The following is a 22,537-nucleotide window of genomic DNA, read 5'->3' as shown; positions in this document are numbered from 1 at the left end:
TAGAACAAGCATTCATCAAACATGAATTTCTTTGTCCTTGGATGAAATACCTGATAACTTACACAATAGAGAAAAGTACCTGTTGAAGGTCCTACTGGCAGCCAGTAAAAAGGCTGTCACTAGGAAATGGCTACAAAAAGACCCCGTGACCCAATGGGTAGACATTGTTTAAGAAATACACTATATGGAGCGTATGACCTTTAAGAACACATGGAGAGACCAGGAATACTGGGAAAAATGGGTTTTGTACATTGTCTAATTCAAATATGATGTTACTGTTGTACGCATGATGTATACTGTACCTGCCAGACTGTTTTTTGTTTGTGTTCTTCAATAAAAAAGAAAGTGTAAAAATATATATAATGGTCCACCACCCAAAGGACATCCAGCCAACTTGACAGAACTGTGGAGTCAACATGGGACGGCATCCCTGTGGAACGCTTTCGACACCTTGTAGAGTCCATCCGCCGATGAATTGAGGCTGTTCTGAGGGCAAAAGGGGGTGCAACTCAATATTAGGAAGGTGTTCTTTATGTTTGGTATACTACTGTATGTAGGAAGGCATGATAGCGCCCTTACATTAATTTCCATGGATGTAACATTATTCAAAAGTCTATGAATAATTAGGGTCTAATTAGTGAGAGGGAAATCTTTCATTTCTCTCAACCAGGTCTGCCTCCTCCATCTCCCTCCATTTACAGGGTGATACTAATTTCTGAGAGGCCAGCTCCCTAATGGTACCCTATTCCCTATATAGGGCCCTGGTCAAAAGTAGTGCACTATAAAGGGAATAGGGTGCTATTTGGAATGTAAAGTTTTCTGCTAATGAAAAGACTGATGTGCTTAAGTAGAATTCATATTTTTCATCTGAAGAAATATGAGATGTGCAGTGATTCAGATTAAGCCTATTAATTAGGGGATCTGTTCATTATGGAGGAAATAATTTACTAAATGCAAATTACTTCTACTATGAATCTAATGTATACCAAAAAAAATATGTTGAAGACATTGGTTCAAATCAAATCTAATCAAATTGTATTAGTCACATGCGCCAAAAAAATACAGATAAGAATAAGAGATAAAAGTAACAAGTAATTAAAGAGCAGCAGGCTATATACAGGGGGTACCGATACAGAGTCAATGTGCGGGGGGCACCGGTTATTTGAGGTAGACTTGGCGCTCCGGTTCCACTTGCCGTGCAGTAGCAGAGAAAACAGTCTATGACTAGGGTGGCTGGAGTCTTTGACAATTTGTAGGGCCTTCCTCTGACACCACCTCTTGAAGAGGTCCTGGATGGCAGGAAGCTTGGCCCCAGTGATGTACTGTGCTGTTCGCACTACCCTCTGTAGTGCCTTGCGGTCGGAGGCCGAGCAGTTGCCATACCAGGCAATTATGCAACCAGGATGCTCTCGAAAGTGCAGCCGTGGAACCTTTTGAGGATCTGAGGACTCATGCCAAATCTTTTCAGTCTCCTGAGGGGGAATAGGTTTTGTCGTGCCCTCTTCACGACTGTCTTGGTGTGCTTGGACCATGTTAGTTTGTTGGTGATATGGACACCAAGGAACTTGAAGCTCTCAACCTGCTCCACTGCAGCCCCGTTGATGAGAATGGGGGCATGCTATAGACTGTCTCGTCATTGTCGGTGATCAGGCCTACCACTGTTGTGTCATCGGCAAATGCAATGATGGTGTTGGAGTCGTGCCTGGCCGTGCAGTCATGAGTGAACAGGCAGTACAGGAGGGGACTGAGCACGCACCCCTGAGGGGCCCCTGTGTTGAGGATCACATCGGCTGCGGAGAGAGTGATCACACAGTCTTTCGGAACTGTCATGCATGTTTCAGTGTTATTTTCCTTGAAGCGAGCATAGAAGTGGTTTAGCTTGTCTGGTAGGCTCGTGTCACTGGGCAGCTCCCGGCTGTGCTTCCCTTTGTAGTCTGTATTGGTTTTCATGCCCTGCCACATCCGACGAGCGTCAGAGCCAGTGTAGTACGATTCGATCTTAGTCCTGTATTGATGCTTTGCCTGTTTGATGGTTCGTCAGAGGGCATAGCGGGATTTCTTATAAGCTTCCGTGTTAGAGTCCCGCTCCTTGAAAGCGGCAGCTCTAGCCTTTAGCTCAGTGCGGATGCTGCCTGTAATCCATGGCTTTTGTTTGGGGTATGTACGTACAGTCATTGTGGGGACGATGTCATCAATTGACTTATTGATGAAGCCAATGACTAATGTGGTGTACTCCTCAATGCCATTGTTGAAATCCTGGAACATATTCCAGTCTGTGCTAGCAAAACAGTCCTGTAGCTTAGCATCTGCTTCCTCTGAGCACTTTTTTATTGATCTAGTCACTGGTGCTAGAATCAGGAGGATAGAATCATGGTCAGATTTTCCAAATGGATGGCGAGGGAGAGCTTTGTCTCTATGTGTAGAGTAAAGGTGGTCCAGAGTTATTTTCCCTCTGGTTGCACATTTAACATGCTGATAGAAATTTGGTAAAACAAATTAAAGTTTCCCTGCATTAAAGTTTGCTTATGGCAGAATGCAGCTCATTCAATGCTGTCTTAGCCTCTGACTCTGGTGGTATGTAAACAGCTACAAAGAATACAGATGAAAACTCTCGGTAGGTAGCGTGGTCTACAGCTTATCATGAGATATTCTACCTCTGGTGAGCAATAGCTTGAGACTTCCTTAGATATCGTGTACCAGCTGTTGTTTACAAAAATAAATAGACCGTCGCCCCTTGTCTTACCAGATGCCACTGTTCTATCCTGCCGGTACATCGTATAACCAGCCAGCTGTATGTTGATGATGTCATCATTCAGCCACGACTCCGTGAAGCATAGGATGTTACAGTTTTTAATGTCCCGTTGGTAGCTTAATCCTCCGCGTAACTTGTCGATTTTATTGTCCAAAGATTGCACGTTTGCTAGCAGAAAGGAGGGTAGTAGGGATATATTCGATCGCCTACGAATTCTCAGAAGGCAGCCCGACCTTCGCCCCCTCTTTCTCCGCCTCCTCTTCACGCAGATCACGGGAATCAGGGCTTGTTTCCGAGGAAGCAGTGTAATCGTTCGCGTCGGCCTTATCAGAGTTGTGAAAGGAAAAGAGGATTCTACTCGTCCTTGGTAAGTAATCATGTCTAGAAGTTATTTTCGGTCATAAGAGACAGTAGCAGCAACATTATGTACAAAATAAGTATAAAAATAAGTTACAAACAACGCAAATAAACAAACAAAAGAAACACAATCGTCTGGGTACGTAAAACGTCTGCCATCCTCTCCGGCACCATCTTGTTCCTCATTCCTTTTAATTTCAGCAAAATAATTATAGAAAGGAGGAATAATAATGATATACTTCATAGAAATATAAAAGGCATTTAAAGTGTACTGGCAGCATTGTCCTCTGTAGTGGCACTGCTGTAGCCGTCCACTTCAGCACCATGGACAGAGACAGAAAAGCAAAGCCCTGACTAAAAGTGGGGTGCTTCATTGAACAGCTTTCATTCTACATAAATGCATCAACTTCATGCTTGCAGTCCTTATAAATGATGATTACAAAATTTGGGATGATCTCTAGTTTTTCGACCAGAATGATGCTTACTTGAATGCATACTATTATACAATTCTTCTCCTTTTATCCCCCAAAAAATAGTACAATACTTTTTTATACAGGCCTTAGAAATTATTTTATTCAGGCACAATATCTACATTACTGTCTCAAATCAACTGGAATGCGGCAGCCATGGTTGTTCTTCCCATTTAGGATAATAAGCCCAAGGTTATGGATGGCTAGATCGAGGAGAAAAGGGCCACTTCTGAAACGTGTGCATCAAAGGACACATTCACTGAGGCTAAACTAATTTAGATCCTCCTATTACTGTCATTATTAACATCAGTGAGTTTTCATCATCAGGAGAGGCTGAGCTGTAAGAATTCAGAGGTCACTCAAATAGCTGCTCTCATCTCATCCCTCCTCCACAGCTCTTCACTGACAAAGAGAAGATTAGGCAGTCTTTGTGTGGTTGCCATGCCCCCTTGTTGCCAAGTGACCCGATCTTCTCCATCCACATAGCATCTGAGTAATTTGAGAAGGCTGGCTGAAATACATTTCAACTAATCCTCTTGTGATTGTAAATTGCATCAAGCTCGCTATTCATTCAATCTGTTTTTTGTTGGAATGTCTTGTTTTTGTGGCACTACAGGTAATGCCATAGTGTATGGCAACACCATTGACGTGTACACCTGTGTGGAGACTCTGTTATGCCTGGATGTCCAAGGCTATCGCATCCACCTGGTCCATCTGCCCACCACGGAGGGCTCCAGCTGCAGCCCCAGATCGTGCTTCAGCAACCCCACAGTGGAGAAGGCCATGAAGAAGGCCTTGGAGAATAGTGGGGTCCATGTTCACCACAACTGCTTGCTGGCCCAGATGAATGACGGACAGAACCCTGAGCCAATCACCTCCTTGTCCTTCACCAGTGACAGTCAGCCTCTCCGGCTGGAGTGCTCTGTAAGTCCAAATCACCATCTCTGAGAGAAAAGAGGCGCTCTTACTAGGGTGCAGTAGCTTCATACTTGATTCAGTGAATTTGTAACAGGTCTCTAAAATGGAATGTATATCAGAGGTGTTGTGGGCTTCAATCATTTTTGGTTTCTTATTGTCCATTTTAATTGTGGATTTCATAATCGTATGAGCAGAGTAAAATAGTTGGTAGCAGGATCATTTAATGTAGTAAAACTGCCTAACCATCCTTGATTTCTCTGTAGGTCTTTATGAACCTCTCCTCCAAAGGTGTGGACTACGATGCCTTTAAGACCATCAACGACGCCTGTCTGGTGTACGACGGCCGACTGGTCATAGACACCACATTCCATACGAACGACTCCACCATCCGCGCAGCCGGGCCCCTCACCAAGTTTGCCCGGCGCTATCTCGCAGACCAGTGGTGCCACTCCAGCTTCAACTCTAGGGAGGTAGGCCAGGAGCTGGCTGCTGCTCTGCTGCCCTTCTTCGACCCCACGCTGGAGCCGGCCGTCAACTCTCCAGCCGACCTGGACCGCCTAATCCCCATCTACACACAAGCCAAGATCCAAGGTCTGCTGCCGTCCAACACAGAAATAGCCAGAGAAATGATCTTCATCCATGTGTTATAGTTAAGCAATAAGGCCTGAGGGGATGTGGAATATGGCCAGTATACCACGGCTAAGGGCTGTTCTTAATGACGACGCAGCGCGGAGTGCATGGATACAGCCTTTAGCCTTGGCATTTGGGGCCCGAATCACCCAGTTTATAATTGAGTCATAATTCTAATTATAACTAATTGCCATTTTTTTTCTATCATTGTTGATTTATTCAAAACCCAAAGTTTCGCACCTTGTATGTCCTGTTATCCTGTCTGTTCAGGACAATGTACTCCATCTCACATTTTATTGTAATGCTACATTGTTCCCTAGTAATGGAATCTCTGAGCTACTCGCTTCTTTCTCATTTTACTGTTTGATCATCAAACAACAATGAACCATAACAATGGCCGATTCTGTATTTGTTTAGTCACAGGGTAAACAAGGTCAGGTGAAGAGCTGTGCTCACAAAACAACCACTTATTTTTGTCCGTTTCAAACAAATTGAAAAGCCTTGAACGTTTTTCCTAGTGGTAGAAATACCTCATCACCCGGCATTATTCTACAGCATTGTCTGTTAAACTGTGGTAGTTATCCACACATATACAATTCTCTTCATTTGAACATAAATATAGTACTGTAACTATTTATTGCTCATCAAGTTACCGTGTGTTTTTATAAATATTACACTAATTAGGTATTTCAAAGCATCCCACAGTTGGAAACATTATTTTCAGACACTGTAAGCAAGACATGTCTGTGACTTGGGAGTCATGCCTGGGTTTTCATTGTTTATTGGCATCAGTAGACCCATAAAACCCAGTTCAGCTGTTCTATCTGTACACACGGTTTTTACCAAGGTGGTAGACTGCCAGGAGGATACCGTTATCTCCATGCTACCAAACCAGAGCAAAGACCATCTGCAGTTCACCCTGTAGAGGTAGGTACCATTTGAAATCCTCACTAGAAAGTGCATGGCTTGATTATTTTGTCACATAAGTATGCATTTTTCTTTGTGACTATAGATATAGACTATAGACTATAGATTATTTTTCCAAGTTCTCATACAAGTTGTGATGTTAACAACAATACTGAAATCCCTGTCTGATTTGTCCTATTCTCCCCAGGGAAGAGAGATCCTGACTGGCCGCATTGAGACTGGCAACTATTTCCACCTGCACCTAAACCAGTACGGCATGGTGGAGACAATCACCTGTCTGTCACTGAAGCCCTTCCCAGTTTCCAACTACCTGTGTCTCTATGGGAAACATGAGCTGCTGCTCAACCGCCTGTGTTCCCGTTATGATGAAGGGCTGGTTCACGACCTCTACAGGTAGGTAGCTGCTGGGGTGGTTTACATTACAGTACACCACAGAGAGGAGCGAGTGGGGAGATTCAGGTCTCTGGAAAGATACACTAGATGGCCAAAAGCATGTGGACACACCTTCAAATTAGTGGATTCTGCTATTTCAGCCACACCTTGTATAAAATCGAGCACACAGCCATGCAATCTCCATAGACAAACATTGGCAGTAGAATGGCCCGTACTGAAGAGCTAAGTGACTTTCAACTTGGCACCGGGATAGGATGCCACCTTTCCAACAAGTCAGTTCGTCAAATTTCTGACCTGCTAGAGCTGCCCCGGTCAACTGTAAGGGCTGTTATTGTGAAGTGGAAATGTCTAGGAGCAACAATGGCTCAACCGTGAAGTGGTAGGCCACACAAGCTCACAGAACAGGACCGCAAAGTGCTGAAGCGCGTTGCGTGTAAAAAATTATCTATCCTCGATTGCAACACTCTTTGGAAAACATGTCAGCACAATAACTGTTCGTCGGGAGCTTCATGAAATGGGTTTCCATGGCCAAGCAGCTGCACACAAGCCTAAGATTGTCATGCACATTGACAAGCGTTGGCTGGAGTGGTATAAAGCTTGCCAACATTGGACTGTTTCAGCATGATAATGCCCCCGTGCACAAGCGAGGTCCATACATAAATGGTTAGTCGAGATCGGTGCGTAAGAACTTGACTGGCCTGCACAGAGCCCTGAACTCAACCTCATCGAACATCTTTGGGATGAATTGGATGCCGACTGCGAGCCAGGCCTAATCGCCCAACATCAGTACCCAAACTAACTAATACTCTTGTGGCTGAATGGAAGCAAGTCCCTGCAGCAATGTTCCAACATCTAGTGGAATGCCTTCCCAGAAGAGTGGAGGCTGTTATAGCAGCAAAGGGGGGACCAACTCCATATTAATGCCCATGATTTTGAAACAATGTTTGACGAGCAGGTGTCCACATACTCTTGGCCATGTAATATATAGTTACATTTCAAATGTTTACAGACAATACAAGTATGGTCAAGGAAAAAAGTAAATCAACACACTGTCTTTATGTAAATCTGCATTTTGAGTAGGCAGCTCTCTCAGAAGAAGTATGTCTTCAAGATACTGTTCCCTGTCAGTGTTTGCAGGTAGGCTAGCGGTTGGAGATTGGTGTTTGAATGACCTCGTTTCTGATGTTTCAACACGCCATATATAGGAGCCATTGTCGCTGGGTCTAATCTATTAATGCAGGTCCCCAATCTGCTTCTTCTGCTCTGTGGAGAAGCTTAGCCACCCTGCCGTGTTCATAAGGCTGTCTAACACTTACTACATCTGGATTCATCACTGGCCCTTGTCATGGCTCTGAATGAGGCCACTCTCAATGTCATTATTGGAGCTGACTGAACACATCATCAACTGTTAAAATAATGAATTGTCCATGCTGTTGCTGTTCTGTTGGGGGTTCTTAGGTGAATGCACTAAATGTGTGTGTGTGTGTTTGTATGTGTGTGTGTGTGGGGGGGGGGGGGGGGGGGTGTTGGTAGTTATTTCAGGGAGAAATGGTGCCTGGCGATATATCATGATCGCTTTGCAGACTTTGAGCAGGAAATGCACCAGATAATGGAATCAACTAAAGTGCAGGTTGGATTTGTCTCATCTTTCTCCATTCACATGAACTGTTTGTCTACCGATACTATTTGTCATTGCTATGGTCTTTTTTGAGGGGGGGGGGCTTTTAACGAAGGCCTTCCCTCTTTCTCCAGGACCACAATGATGTGTCCATTTCAGAGCTCGTTCAGAGAATGGTAGATGAGAAGCTGGACATTATTGAGGAACCGAACGTGTTTCTCAAGAAGGTGTTTGAAACAAGTGGGGGATTGGCTTCCCTGAAGACCAGCACTCTGAATTACCTGAGGTACAACAGGTACCACCTGACTATGTATGCCCAGCCTGGACTACTGTAACTGCTCCAACATCTTATTTTACCTCAACCCACATTTTAAATGACATATTCATCACAAAGAAATATTCCATTGTTTTGATTTAATTTAAACGTTGTAGAATCATCCAACTGTAGTAAAAACATTGACATTCAATTGAGTTCATTTGAACAGAAAATACAGTAGCCAATGTTTTTAATAAATGTACATGTGATTTTAGATAGACAATAATATTAGGCTATGTACACACTTTTAGCATGAACAAGAACACTAACTTGTAGTTGTTTTAATTTTATGAGAAGTTAAAGTTGACTGATTTGAGAAAACAGAGAAAACAAAACAATCCTCATTAAGTGTTATAATAAAGTCACAACAAATTGTCAAATTCTGCTTTCTCACATAACAGTTTTTGCTCAAATTCGCATTAAAAGGTCACTTGTAATTGTAACTGCAAATGTTATTGGAATGACTGATACGACCTAGGCCTAGATGAAAGTGGATTTAGTGAGTGCGAGGAGGGGTTCTATATTCTACAGCTGTATGGTAATGAGGCTCAAATCTTCACTGCCTTTCTTTGCGCAGCACACGCCAATGAACAAATACCTTGAGGCCGCACACGCGCCTCAAGGTATGGGATCGTTCAAGCGATTATCAAATAGCTCGGTAAGATAAACGTTAATTGGTACAATATATGAATCTATGAAATGACATGGCTCAATGACACCCAATGAATTGTGTCATCCCCTGGCTATTGAATAATTAGCCATTTTAATGCAAACAATTTCCCAGAGGAAGGCAATTTAAAAAGTGTTTGAAAACATGGTATTCTAACATGACCTATAGGCCTATATTATAGGCTTATGCTGTAGGTCATGTTAGAATACCATGTTTTCAAACACTTTTTAAAGATTTTACCTACTGAAAAAGATCTTAAATTATTATTTGCATCATTGTTTGGGCCTTGGATAATTACTTTAATTACAATAATTTCACGTAGCCCTATTTCAGATTAGTTTGAGCAACTTTATAGTTATATACATTTATATGCCTATTAATAACCGGAGAGGCCTATGCCATTCAAATTCTCTCAAAAGAAACAAAAAGACTTGGTCAGACATCTGGCATGTGGTTTATCGCACAAATTATTATGGAATGAAATCTTGACGCATTAGCCAAACTAGACAAGTCTTCTCGTTCCTCGCCATGGTGGTGGATAGCCTTTAGGCTATATTTTAGAGATGGGATATGACCCTAAAGGAATTGGGTTTGGCTGTTTTTAACGGAGAGATAATCATGGTAGGGCCCGTTTGGAGGGTCGGCTTTGTTCAAACCACACTGATCACGCACAGCACGCGCCGAAAGTATCTATTGGCCAGATTGCTTTGTTGCACATTTTACCGTGCAATTTCCTTTTCAATCACAAGCGGGATACAGCTTGCAAAAGCGCTGCCATTGTAATGCAAAGCAGGGAACCCTGTTTCATTAATTATGTATGCGTAAAATGACTGATTCATATGTCCAGAGTTCAACTGTCGTATCCAACACATGTCGCTATGGATGCCTTGAAATGTTTCTTTGTTGCTTTTTTTTCTTTCTCTCCAATATAAATATTTGCTTGTTTGGGGTTTTTAAATGTGGTGTTTTAAAGGAATAGGCTGTAGTTTAAACTTTGTATTGGTTGAACAATTTGTCGATTTTCTTTAGCCTTGAATAAAGCTTAATAATTATGCAATTGAAGCAGATTAAAACATGCAACTCAGCAATGTGTGTGTGTGTGTGTGTCTGCACAGAAAATAATATTTTGGGTGGGCCAACTAATAAATAACACCAACCTCAACCATCTTTGTCATTGTCCGATAAATCAGGCACCCCTCCCTAATTTTTATTTTAGATTCTAATGGTTGTTGTGTAGTAATGGACATCTCCTTTTTGGCAGATCTTTGTGTGCCTAAAGGAGGGACACAAAGCCGAGGCACGTGTGCATTTCTATGCAAACTCATCAGACCGTAAAAAGAGGAGGGTCCCGGCGTGTGCCTTCGACGGGACGAGGTTATGAGGGGGCAATGCGTGCATAGTAATATTTTTTATTTTTTTTACTCAGGTACATCTGCTTAGCAAGCTGCAAATCCTCCTTTATTTCCACCCGAAACCAAGCCCTTCTCTCCACCCTCCCAAACCAACTCCGCAAATCCATAGGGATCTTAGTTCCATCTGATTGGTTGGGGATGAGGCAACAAGGGGCGAGAACAATATCATAATTTCCCCTTAAAACGAGTGCAGCTATGTCGTGATGAAAGCATCTCGGGAGGAGAACGAATCAATAGCAGCCAGGGGAACGGTGAACAATCAAAGTGTCCGATGTGTCTGTAATAATAACCTGAACCTGGATTTTATTTCAACATAATCTGTGCGTCAACAGTGCCTTAATCTGTTCCGTCCATCGCAAAAATGCCAAGAGGATTTTTAGTGAAAAGGAACAAGAAACCAAACCCTATGTCTTACAGGGTCCGCTCTGATGAGGTGGAGCAGGGACGACAAATACAAGCTTTCGCATCCTTCCCTGAGCGCGCAGATGCAGCATCCCTGTTCTGCGAGGCATCAGCAACAGCAGCAGCCCCCGGACAAGATGCTAAACCTGTTCAGTTTGGGAACCCGGAGGCATTGTACCAGGTTCTCTACAGCCCCACCCGGCCCGTCAGTAAAGACCATGAACAGGGATATTTAGAGAGACATTTCAATCTCGGCTCACCGGTGTCTGCTGAATCCTTTCCCACACCTGCATCGCTTACCACTTTAGATCCCCTCTTTGCCCCTGTGGACCTAAAAATCGGTACTAGTAACTGCAATCGGACCGGGACAACCACGAACCCAAATCTACCCGCTGTCACCGGGAATGGCACCAAAAGGCCTTCAAGCGACACCGAGCGTAAAAACAAGCCTCCATCAAAAAAAAACAAAGCTATCAAGAAACTACATTTCGAAGACGAGATGACCACATCACCCGTGCTTGGGCTCAAAATTAAAGAGGCTCCCGTCGACCAAAAACCCAGACCACAGCCGGCAGCAGGTGACAAGCCTCTCGGTGAGTTCGTCTGTCAACTGTGCAGAGAAGCATATGGCGACCCCTTCGCGTTGGCCCAGCATAAGTGTTCCAGGATAGTGAGGATTGAGTACAGATGTCCTGAATGTGATAAGGTTTTCAGCTGCCCGGCAAACCTAGCCTCCCACAGGCGCTGGCACAAACCAAAACCTCAAAATAACGCGTCAATGTCTGGTGCACAACATATTAAATCAGAGAGTGATAAGATGTGCGCGCTCGACAAGGCTGTGTCTGATGAAATAAAGGGCCGGAGTGATAGAGACACACCCAGCCCCGGGCTGTCAGAGTCGGGATCAGTTGGATCAGAGGAGGGTCTCTATGATTGTCATCACTGTGGGAAAAAGTTTAAACGCCAGGCATACCTAAGAAAGCACATCATATCTCAACATGCCACAGCTTCCCACAATACCAGCAGTGAGGTCCACGAGGCCTATCCCTTATCCCAAAACGAAGGAAAACCGAGTGACAAAACTCCAAGCCACGCACCATTGAATCTGAGTTCCTCAGGGTGCCACCTGTGCCCTGTTTGTGGAGAGGACTTTCCCAACAGAGTCAACCAGGAGAGGCACATCCGCCTCCTCCACTCCTCGCAGGTCTACCCATGCAAATACTGCCCTGCCATGTTCTATAGTTCTCCGGGACTTACACGGCACATCAACAAATGTCATCCCTCAGAAAACAGGCAAGTTATACTCCTTCAGATGCCTGTGCGACCAGCCTGTTAAACTGAAGAGATACCTGTGCCTTTACGCGTGGACGTCATACAGTATGCGTGAAGTTTGTCTCGGTCCTCGACCACTGCATTTAATAATGGGGATTTAAAATCCCGTTTGGAGCTTGAATTATATATTTTTCAGACTCAGCTTAGTTTATCTAAAGTACGTAAAGCATTAGACTGTTAACTTTATTTTTATAGGATCTCTGCACAAGTGCTTTTGCATTAGCTTCTAGACCTAAGAAAGGCATATCCTAGCTGTACTGTTGTCATACAATTGCCTTTTAATTCACAGGCTGGAAATGTATCTATCACTTTATTAGCTTGTGAATCTGTGGACATTCAATTTTAGCTTTGTCTCTGAACATAATACAATTTGAAAGGTTTGCCCTAGTGTAGCCATCAATGCCTTGGATTAGAGCTCATGTACACTCCTGCTGTAAAACTGCCTTAATTTATATGTTGAATAATGATTGTTTTTAATGTCTTATTTATCAGTGGCCAGATATTGTATCATTATTGTTATTTTACACGTGTATTGCCAATATACTACACATAAAACCATCATGGTTATTTTCTATTTATTTATTTATTGAATTGATCTTATGTAAATTATGTTTTGTGTGATTTATGTGAGACTTATTCATGTATTTTTTCATGCCATAGCCAAATTATCCTTTTGACTTATTTATTTCAAGTTTACATAGATACCGAGGATGGTGTATAAGTAATCGATCGACCCTGAGCTTATAAAACATTCTCTTCAATGCTCTTAAATGCAATCCTGTTTTTTTGCTCTGATTGTTTTATAACTATTAGCTATATGTCTAAATAATAAAATCAAAAAAATCTATATTGTTTGACTAACTTGGATCCAAGAAAATTCTGTTTTCTGAGCTTGTAGCTTCAGGATCATGCAGCCACAGTGGTGGTGTTATTATAGTGCATTTCACTATTGTCAGAAAGTAAGTGGACATGGCCTGGTCTTGGCCCTGCATGGTCAGTCAGTGAGGGAGTACAGGGTAGTGCAGGTGTTCAGCAGGTTGAGTTTGTTTTGTCTGTCTTCCTAAAAGGCTCCCCCTCAACACATTGACTCTTTGACTCAGGCTATCATCCTCACACCGGAGGCAGCCTCCATTAGCAACATCCCATAGTTCAGCAGCACAGAGCAGACCAACAAGAAGCAGAGATGGCACTACTGCACCAGAGAGTGGTGGGCGGCTGTTTATTTCTCACTGCATACAGTGGAGGCTGCTGAGACGAGGATGGCTCATAATAATGGCTGAAATGGAGTGAATGGAATGGTATCAAACACATGTTTTGGACACCATTCCATTCACTCCATTCCAGTTATTATTATTAGCCGTCCTCGTCTCAGCAGCCTCCACTGACTGCATCCCATCTCATAGTGCAGCACAGGGCAGAGTATAGTTGGGGAGAATACTGGTTCCTGTCACTCTAGGGCTCAATTGAAGTCACATACATGTTTAAGACATTTTGTTTGTTGTAATAATCCTTCAGTCCATGCAACTATAATGAGAATCCACATAATATTAAGTGTTTAATTACACTGGAACTGGCTTAGTGACAATGCTGAGTATAATGCTATAAAGTAATGAAGGGATTTTTTTTTTTTTTTTACTACTAAGGGTAAGCTCTCATAGCCACCTGGGCTCCACCTGGTTCTCCATGGCAACCAGATCTCTGGAGGAGTAGAAAGATGTGACGGCCGAGCCAGCCACACCCTTACACAGTAACTGCTGCTGGTGGTAGAGGACTGCAAGCTGTCAATTGCACATATTATGCTCACTCACTAAGAGTGGCATGGTCAGAAACCTAAGGCATGGCCCTATAAGCTTGTAAATAATCAGAATCCCCCAAAAACTTGATTGAGCTGGATGATAAAACCAGAAAATGAATACAGTAAGAAATTAGTATGGATATACCACTGAAAATGGAAAATTGTTTCTAAACTGGAATGGGTAGATGTATGTGAGTTCGTTGGTGGGCCGCTAGGAATTTTCAATTGACTTTTGCTAATTACAAAAAAAATTGTACCGATGTTACATGGTGGATTTCTGTTTTTTAAAAAGGCACCTAAAGTTCTGAGGTTTAGAGAGGGGAAAGTCGTGGTAAAACATGTTGGAAATTCTTGGACTGTATTGGACTTTTATTTTACACGGAAGAGGAAGTGTCCTCAACTGCACTTCACAAATGCTCTGCGGTGACCACAAAATATGTCCTCACTAACCTCAACACATTCCTTCAGTTCCCCTGAACCCCAGACCCCTCTCCTCACATGGTGATGGCCTGGCTAACAGTCCTCATGCACCTCCAGCCCACACCACCACACACATCACGCTTCCGCCCGGCAGGCAGTACCGGTGCCCCAATCTGACACTAACAGTCCTCATGCACCTCCAGCCCACACCACCACACACATCACGCTTCCGCCCGGCAGGCGGTACCGGTGCCTCAGTCTGACACTAACAGTCCTCATGCACCTCCAGCCCACACCACCACACACATCACGCTTCCGCACGGCAGGCGGTACCGGTGCCCCAATCTGACACTAACAGTCCTCATGCACCTCCAGCCCACACCACCACACACATCACGCTTCCGCCCGGCAGGCGGTACCGGTGCCCCAATCTGACACTAACAGTCCTCATGCACCTCCAGCCCACACCACCACACACATCACGCTTCCGCCCGGCAGGCGGTACCGGTGCCTCAGTCTGACACTAACAGTCCTCATGCACCTCCAGCCCACACCACCACACACATCACGCTTCCGCACGGCAGGCGGTACCGGTGCCCCAATCTGACACTAACAGTCCTCATGCACCTCCAGCCCACACCACCACACACATCACGCTTCCGCACGGCAGGCGGTACCGGTGCCCCAATCTGACACTAACAGTCCTCATGCACCTCCAGCCCACACCACCACACACATCACGCTTCCGCCCGGCAGGCGGTACCGGTGCCCCAATCTGACACTAACAGTCCTCATGCATCTCCAGCCCAAACCACCACACACATCACGCTTCCGCCCGGCAGGCGGTACCGGTGCCTCAGTCTGACACTAACAGTCCTCATGCACCTCCAGCCCACACCACCACACACATCACGCTTCCGTACGGCAGGCGGTACCGGTGCCTCAGTCTGACACTAACAGTCCTCATGCACCTCCAGCCCACACCACCACACACATCACGCTTCCGCACGGCAGGCGGTACCGGTGCTTTAGTCTGACACTAACAGTCCTCATGCACCTCCAGCCCACACCACCACACACATCACGCTTCCGCACGGCAGGCGGTACCGGTGCCTCAATCTGACACTAACAGTCCTCATGCACCTCCAGCCCACACCACCACACACATCACGCTTCCGCACGGCAGGCGGTACCGGTGCCTCAGTCTGACACTAACAGTCCTCATGCACCTCCAGCCCACACCACCACACACATCACGCTTCCGCACGGCAGGCGGTACCGGTGCCTCAGTCTGACACTAACAGTCCTCATGCACCTCCAGCCCACACCACCACACACATCACGCTTCCGCACGGCAGGCGGTACCGGTGCCTCAGTCTGACACTAACAGTCCTCATGCACCTCCAGCCCACACCACCACACACATCACGCTTCCGCACGGCAGGCGGTACCGGTGCCTCAATCTGACACTAACAGGCTCCTGAACAGCATCTATCCCCAAGCCATAAGTCTGATAAATACAGTAGCTAACAGAATGGCTACACGGACTACCTGAGTTTACCGTTGTATTCTCCATTATCTCCATGCACACTCACAGGAATCTACAAACTCATACACACTGACACTCCAACACACACAACATGCAGACACATTTATTCTGACTCTACACAAAAGCGCACGCGAACACACACATACACTCATCGTATACGCTGCTGCTACTCTGTTGATCAAATACCCTGATGCCTAGTCACCTTATCCACATTGCACATTGTAAATATGGTATTGGAACTGATCCTGTATATGTCTTCTTACTTTCTCCTGTTCTTCTTATTTCTTGTTTTTATTTCTCATTTGTTTCCGTTCTACCTTGTTATTTTTAGTACTACTTTGATATTGATCACTGTATTGTTGGGTTTGGAGCTTGCAAAAAAGGCCTTTTACTGTACTTTTTCATGTGACATTAAAACCTGACACACACACACCTCCTCTCGGCGGGTATCCCAGACAGGTGTGCGGCAGACAGGCAGCTGGGGAGTGGGCCAAAGATAAGAGCTTCAGATAAAGCCTTTCACACCAACAGTACCGACCGCTGCTGCACTATAATGGAGCTGCCTGTGGCAGTCTAGTTCTACACCACAATGAGATAGCGTTGGCAAGTAGGTAGAAGCTTTAATAGTGTACCATTCAAATATGACAGCCAATCTGAACTCCATGGAAGGAGAGAGCAGGGAGTATGTGTTAATATGACAGCCAATCTGAACTCCATGGCAGGAGAGAGCAGGGAGTATGTGTTAATATGACAGCCAATCTGAACTCCATCGAAGGAGAGAGCAGGGAGTATGTGTCAATATGACAGCCAATCTGAACTCCATCGAAGGAGAGAGCAGGGAGTATGTGTTAATATGACAGCCAATCTGAACTCCATCGAAGGAGAGAGCAGGGAGTCTGTGATAATATGACAGCCAATCTGAACTCCATCGAAGGAGAGAGCAGGGAGTCTGTGATAATATGACAGAAAGTATACTGTATATACACTACATGACCAAAAGTATGCGGACACCTGCTTGTCGAACATCTCATTCATGGGCATTAATATGGAGTTAGTCCCCCCTTTGCTGCTATAACAGCCTCCACTCTTCTGGGAAGACTTTCCCACTTGAGCCATTCAGCCACAAGAGCATTAGTAAGGTCGTGCACTGATGTTGGGCGATTAGGCCTGGTTCGCAGTCAGTATTCCAATTCATCCCTAAGGTGTTTGATGGGGTTGAGGTCAGGGCTCTGTGCAGGTCAGTCAAGTTCTTCCACAATGATCTCAACAAACCATTTCTGTATGGACCTCGATTTGTGCACGGGGGCATTGTCATGCTGAAACAGGAAAGGGCATTACCCAAACTGTTGTCACAAAGTTGGAAGCACAGAATCATCAAGAATGTCATTGTATGCTGTAGTGTTAAGATTTATCTTCACCGGAACTAAGGGGCCTAGACCAAACTATTAAAAACAGCCCCAGACCATTTTTCCTGCTCCACCAAACTTTACAGTTGGAACTATGCATTTGGGCAGGTAGCGTTCCCCTGGCATCCGCCAAACCCAGATTAGTCCGTCGGACTGCCAGATGGTGAAGTGTGATTCATCACTCCAGAGAACGCATTTCCACTGCTCCAGAGTCCAATGGCGGTGAGCTTAACACCACTCCAGCCGACACTTGGCATTGCGCATGGTGATCTTAGGCTTTTGGCTGCTCAGCCATGGACACCCATTTCATGAAGCTCCAGACAAACAACTCTTGTGCTGACATTGCTTCCAGAGGCAGTTTGGAACTCAGCAGTGAGTGTTGCAACCAAGGACAGACGATTTTTACGCAATACTCGCTTCAGCACTCGGCGGTCCTGTTCTGTGAGCTTGTGTGGCCTACAACTTTGCGGCTGAGCCATTGTTGCTCCTAGATGTTTCCACCTCACAATAACAGCACTTACAGTTGACCGTGGCAGCTCCAGCAGGGCAGAAATGTTACGAATTGACTTGTTGGAAAGGTGGCATCCTATGACGGTGCCACGTTGAAAGTCACTGAGCTCTTCAATAAGGCCATTCTTCTGCCAATGTTTGTCTATGGAGATTGCATGGTGGTGTGCTTGATTTTATACACCTGTCAGCAATGGGTGTGGCTGAAATAGCCAAATCCACTAATTTGAAGGGGTGTCCACGTTCTTTCATATATACAGTATATAGTGTAACTTGGCACTACTGACTCTATAATTAACTAGGAATGGTTCAGTGCCACAGAGCTGATAGTCTGGTTGCCATAACATTGTGTGTGTGTTGTCTGTAAGTGTTCATAACAGAGGCTTCCCAGTCAGTATCCCAAGGCAGTTCTACTCTCTGGTCTGGTTCAAAGACACCTTCATTTTATCCTGTGAGCTGACTTGATATCTCACATTAAAGCAACACAGAGTTATTCAATTTGCCTGATATAATCAGACATTCAGCAGAGTAATGCAGTTAACCAGACCTTGGGAGTAGTGTTACGTGGTTGGACGTGTTGTCCTCTGTGTGAGGGTGTACGTGTGCGCACACACAGATGGTGGAAGTTACACCTGCCCTTTGCTTGTCAGCCACACCCACAACCCCAATTTCCTCTCTTCTCTTTTCTATTCACATCCTCCCTCTACTTATCAACTCTGCCATCCATCCATCCGCCCCTCTTTAAAAAAAAGGCAAGTCAACAGGCAGTCTTTCAGCTTAGTCCACAGCAGAGTTCAGTACAGCCCATGCCTTCTCTTATCTGTACCACTCAGAGACAAAGAAAAAAATAAGAAAAGTAAACTCTCCCCCCTTGGGTTCTCCCCCTGTGCTCTCTCCCCCTGGGCTCTCTCCCCCTGGGCTCTCCCCCCCTGGGCTCTCCCCCCCTGGGCTCTCCCCCCCCTGGGCTCTCCCAACCTGGGCTCTCTTCCCCTGGGCTCTCTCCCCCTGGGCTCTCTCCCACTGGGCTCTCTCCCCCTGGGCTCTCCCCCCCTGGGCTCTCTCCCCCTGGGCTCTCTTCCCCCTGGGCTCTCTTCCCCTGGGCTCTCTCCCCCTGGGCTCTCCCCCCCTGGGCTCTCTTCCCCTGGGCTCTCCCCCCCTGGGCTCTCTCCCCCTGGGCTCTCTCCCCCTGGGCTCACTCCCTCTGGGCTCACTCCCCCTGGGCTCTCTCCCCCTGGGCTCTCTCCCCCTGAGCTCACTCCTCCTGGACTCACTCCCCCTGGGCTCTCTTCCCCTGGGCTCTCTCCCCCTGGGCTCTCTCCCCCTGGGCTCTCTTCCCCATGGGCTCTCTTCCCCATGGGCTCTCTTTCCCCTGGGCTCTCTCCCCCTGGGCTCACTCCCCCTGGGCTCACTCCCCCTGGGCTCTCTCCCCCTGGGCTCTCTTCCCCCTGGGCTCTCTCCCCCTGGGCTCTCTCCCCCTGGGCTCTCTCCCCCTGGGCTCTCTCCCCCTGGGCTCTCCCCCCCTGGGCTCTCTTCCCCTGGGCTCTCCCCCCCTGGGCTTTCTTCCCCTGGGCTCTCTCCCCCTGAGCTCTCTCCCCCTGAGCTCTCTTCCCCTGGGCTCTCTTCCCCTGGGCTCTCTCCCCCTGGGCTCTCTCCCCCTGGGCTCACTCCCCCTGAGCTCACTCCTCCTGGGCTCTCTCCCCCTGGGCTCTCTCCCCTTGGGCTCTCTCCCCCTGAGCTCTCTTCCCCTGGACTCTCTCCCCCTGGGCTCTCCCCCCCTGGGCTCTCCCCCCCTGGGCTCTCTCCCCCTGGGCTCTCTTCCCCTGGGCTCTCTCCCCCTGGGCTCTCTCCACCTGGGCTCTCTTCCCCTGAGCTCACTCCCCCTGGGCTCACTCCCCCTGGGCTCTCTCCCCCTGGGCTCTCCCCCCCTGGCCTCTCTCCACCTGGGCTCTCTTCCCCTGAGCTCACTCCCCCTGGGCTCACTCCCCCTGGGCTCACTCCCCCTGGGCTCTCTCCCCCTGGGCTCTCTCCCCCTGGGCTCTCTCCCCCTGAGCTCACTCCTCCTGGGCTCTCTCCCCCTGGGCTCTCTTCCCCTGGGCTCTCTCCCCCTGGGCTCTCTTCCCCTGGGCTCTCTCCCCCTGGGCTCTCTCCCCTTGGGCTCTCTCCCCCTGGGCTCCCCCCCCCCCCTGGGCTCTCTCCCCCTGGGCTCTCTCCCCCTGGGCTGCACATGGCAAGACAAACAAGCCTCCAGGAATTTTCCATTACGGCAGGTGTTGGTGTACAACAGTGTAGTTTGTTTTGAAGCTGGTATTTAGTGTGTCACTAACAGCCTGCAGCATGTCCTGACCCTGCTGAGCACCAGCACCTCGTAGAATATTGGTTTAAGAATATTGTGGCATTCCAGCACCTACATATAAACGGTTCCAGCACACAAAATGAGTACCAACACCTATTTCAGTTCACTTCAATGACCACATCTATGCCCATCTCCCTTCTCCCCTTCTCCAGCCTAGCTAAAGATCCCTGACACATCTCTAGGGTGTTGGAGTCTAGTCTTGCAGATGGCTACTGATCCTATGCAGCATACAGGATACAGGTGCCTCTGATATCCATATCTCTCTGTGATTAGCACGCTCAACACTCTAAGCTCTAATCACTCGGTTGACCTGACACTGAAAGTCAAAGGCTAATTATTTCAACCAACAGACCAAAGAGGAGACAATTATGTGTCAAGAACCTAATGACAAGAAATGCCTCCAGGACATTTCAGTGACATCACTTTTAATGTATCTACTTAATGTAATCAACACATAGGAACATTTTAGGAACATTTGTACATACTCTTATTTTTTTTATATATTTGCATAAATGTAGAAACTGTGACATCCTCCTTCAACCTCCATTCACAACAGATATGAACCCTCCATTCACTACAGATATGAACCCTCCATTCACAACAGATATGAACCCTCCATTCACAACAGATATGAACCCTCCATTCACTACAGATATGAACCCTCCATTCACAACAGATATGAACCCTCCATTCACTACAGATATGAACCCTCCATTCACAACAGATATGAACCCTCCATTCACTACAGATATGAACCCTCCATTCACAACAGATATGAACCCTCCATTCACTACAGATATGAACCCTCCATTCACAACAGATATGAACCCTCCATTCACAACAGATATGAACCCTCCATTCACTATGCACATGTACATACTGTATGTGAGTCTGTAGGCTACGTGTTAACAGCTGGCCTGTTCAGAGAGAGCCGTGGTCTAAAGCTGGCTCATGTCTATTTGGTGATTCTTGAAAACACTGCAACACATTTATCTGTTGTGTTCTTCCAACCAGAAGGCTTTTGTGTAGGGTACAGCTGATTCCAACCACAGCCCACACATAAGTCCCTGGACCTCCCCCACACATGCCTCTAATGCTGCCCCTCACAATACCCTGGCCCTAATGCTTGTAAATCTACTATTCACACATCCAGAGGCCAAGATAATAACAAGCTGTTCAGAATTAATTTCCAAGAGAGGCAAAAGAGGCCTCTCACATTAGAACCTAATTATGTTGAAGACATGTTCCTGCTTTATAGACAGATGAGGGAGACCAATCCTCCGTTTTGGATCAATGCAGAGAAATGTTTATTCTTGGACTAATAGAAGGCTGGGTAGTAGCCATCAAGTCAGAAAAAAGAAAGAAAAGAAATCTCACAAAAGTAGTTCACTAGGCCTTTGCTAGTCCTGTATTAGCGGACCAATATATCTGCATTTATTTTTAAATAGAGTTGTATTTGATTTCGATTTATCATGGGATGCTGCACCCTCAGCATCCCTACTTCCCGCAACTATACGCACATGCACACGCACACGCACACACACACACAACTTTGCAAATTACAACTGAATACTAGAGGTTTTTGGTAACCCCTCGTTCTCCCTCTGTCCCTGTGCTGTTTAGTATTCCAGTTCATGAAAGGCTGATAGAGGTTAGAACAGGGTTTCTCAATGCCTCTCCAGGAAGCAGCGGCATAATCATGCAGATGTCCCTGGCCCCCCTCGGTTCTAGCCGGTCTGCTGGTCTGGCCGGCCCTCTGCTCTGTGAGCCTGTGAAGACGATCCACTGACACACACACACACATTAATACGCACTCAAGCACAAACACGCTCTCAGGCACACACACACACACACGCACGCACACACACACACACACAGACAAGGCACATGCATACAAACACTTACCGATACAAACATTTCAAATCATATGACAAAGCACCCAACAGTACCAATACTGATGTTATTATTGGTTGATTGAATCTGTGCAAATTCAATAACTCAATAACAAATCTAATAGCGTTCATGGCTTTGATGTCAGTTTTTTGGTCATGTGATGTGAGCGTACATGGGGACGGACAATGTCCAATGTCAGGATACCCTTACAAAGAATCACATGAAAGAATCACATTTTAAACTTTTATCATGTATATATATATATATTTGTTCACATGTGAAAAAATCATGTGAAATGTCACACTTGTCCAATAACCACGTGTCTGACACGTGAAAATTTCACATGAAAAATAACTATAATATATATTATTTTTTCACGAGTCAGACACGTGGTTATTGGACAAGTGTAACATTTCA

At 46.0% G+C, this 22,537-nt stretch overlaps 2 protein-coding genes and 1 pseudogene across 3 annotated transcripts in view; 2 read left to right on the top strand and 1 right to left on the bottom strand.

Moving 5' to 3' along the window:
- The window catches only part of LOC139415549 (cilia and flagella associated protein 61), a 31,615-nt gene extending 21,476 nt beyond the window's left edge, over positions 1-10,139 (top strand). For both annotated transcript variants that reach the window (XM_071163657.1, XM_071163658.1), the window contains exons 21-26: positions 4,196-4,503; positions 4,761-5,088; positions 5,975-6,054; positions 6,242-6,447; positions 7,981-8,077; positions 8,200-10,139. In XM_071163657.1, the coding sequence (XP_071019758.1) occupies positions 4,196-4,503; positions 4,761-5,088; positions 5,975-6,054; positions 6,242-6,447; positions 7,981-8,077; positions 8,200-8,400 (1,220 nt within the window). In that variant the 3' untranslated portion in view covers positions 8,401-10,139. The remainder of the gene's footprint in view (positions 1-4,195; positions 4,504-4,760; positions 5,089-5,974; positions 6,055-6,241; positions 6,448-7,980; positions 8,078-8,199) is intronic.
- A 685-nt stretch (positions 10,140-10,824) lies between these two features.
- LOC139415548 (insulinoma-associated protein 1a pseudogene) lies at positions 10,825-12,581 on the top strand (annotated as a pseudogene).
- Positions 12,582-18,690: 6,109 nt separating this feature from the next.
- On the bottom strand, positions 18,691-20,100 carry LOC139415399 (spidroin-2-like). The gene has a single exon (XM_071163513.1). The coding sequence runs from the start codon at positions 20,098-20,100 to the stop codon at positions 18,691-18,693; it is 1,410 nt and encodes a 469-aa protein (XP_071019614.1).
- Positions 20,101-22,537: the final 2,437 nt, after the last annotated feature.

The sequence above is a fragment of the Oncorhynchus clarkii genome, chromosome 8, assembly GCF_045791955.1.
Source record: "Oncorhynchus clarkii lewisi isolate Uvic-CL-2024 chromosome 8, UVic_Ocla_1.0, whole genome shotgun sequence".
Classification (NCBI taxonomy): domain Eukaryota; kingdom Metazoa; phylum Chordata; class Actinopteri; order Salmoniformes; family Salmonidae; genus Oncorhynchus; species Oncorhynchus clarkii.
Note: the sequence above shows the minus strand (reverse complement) of the source record. Positions and strands in the feature narration are given on the sequence as shown.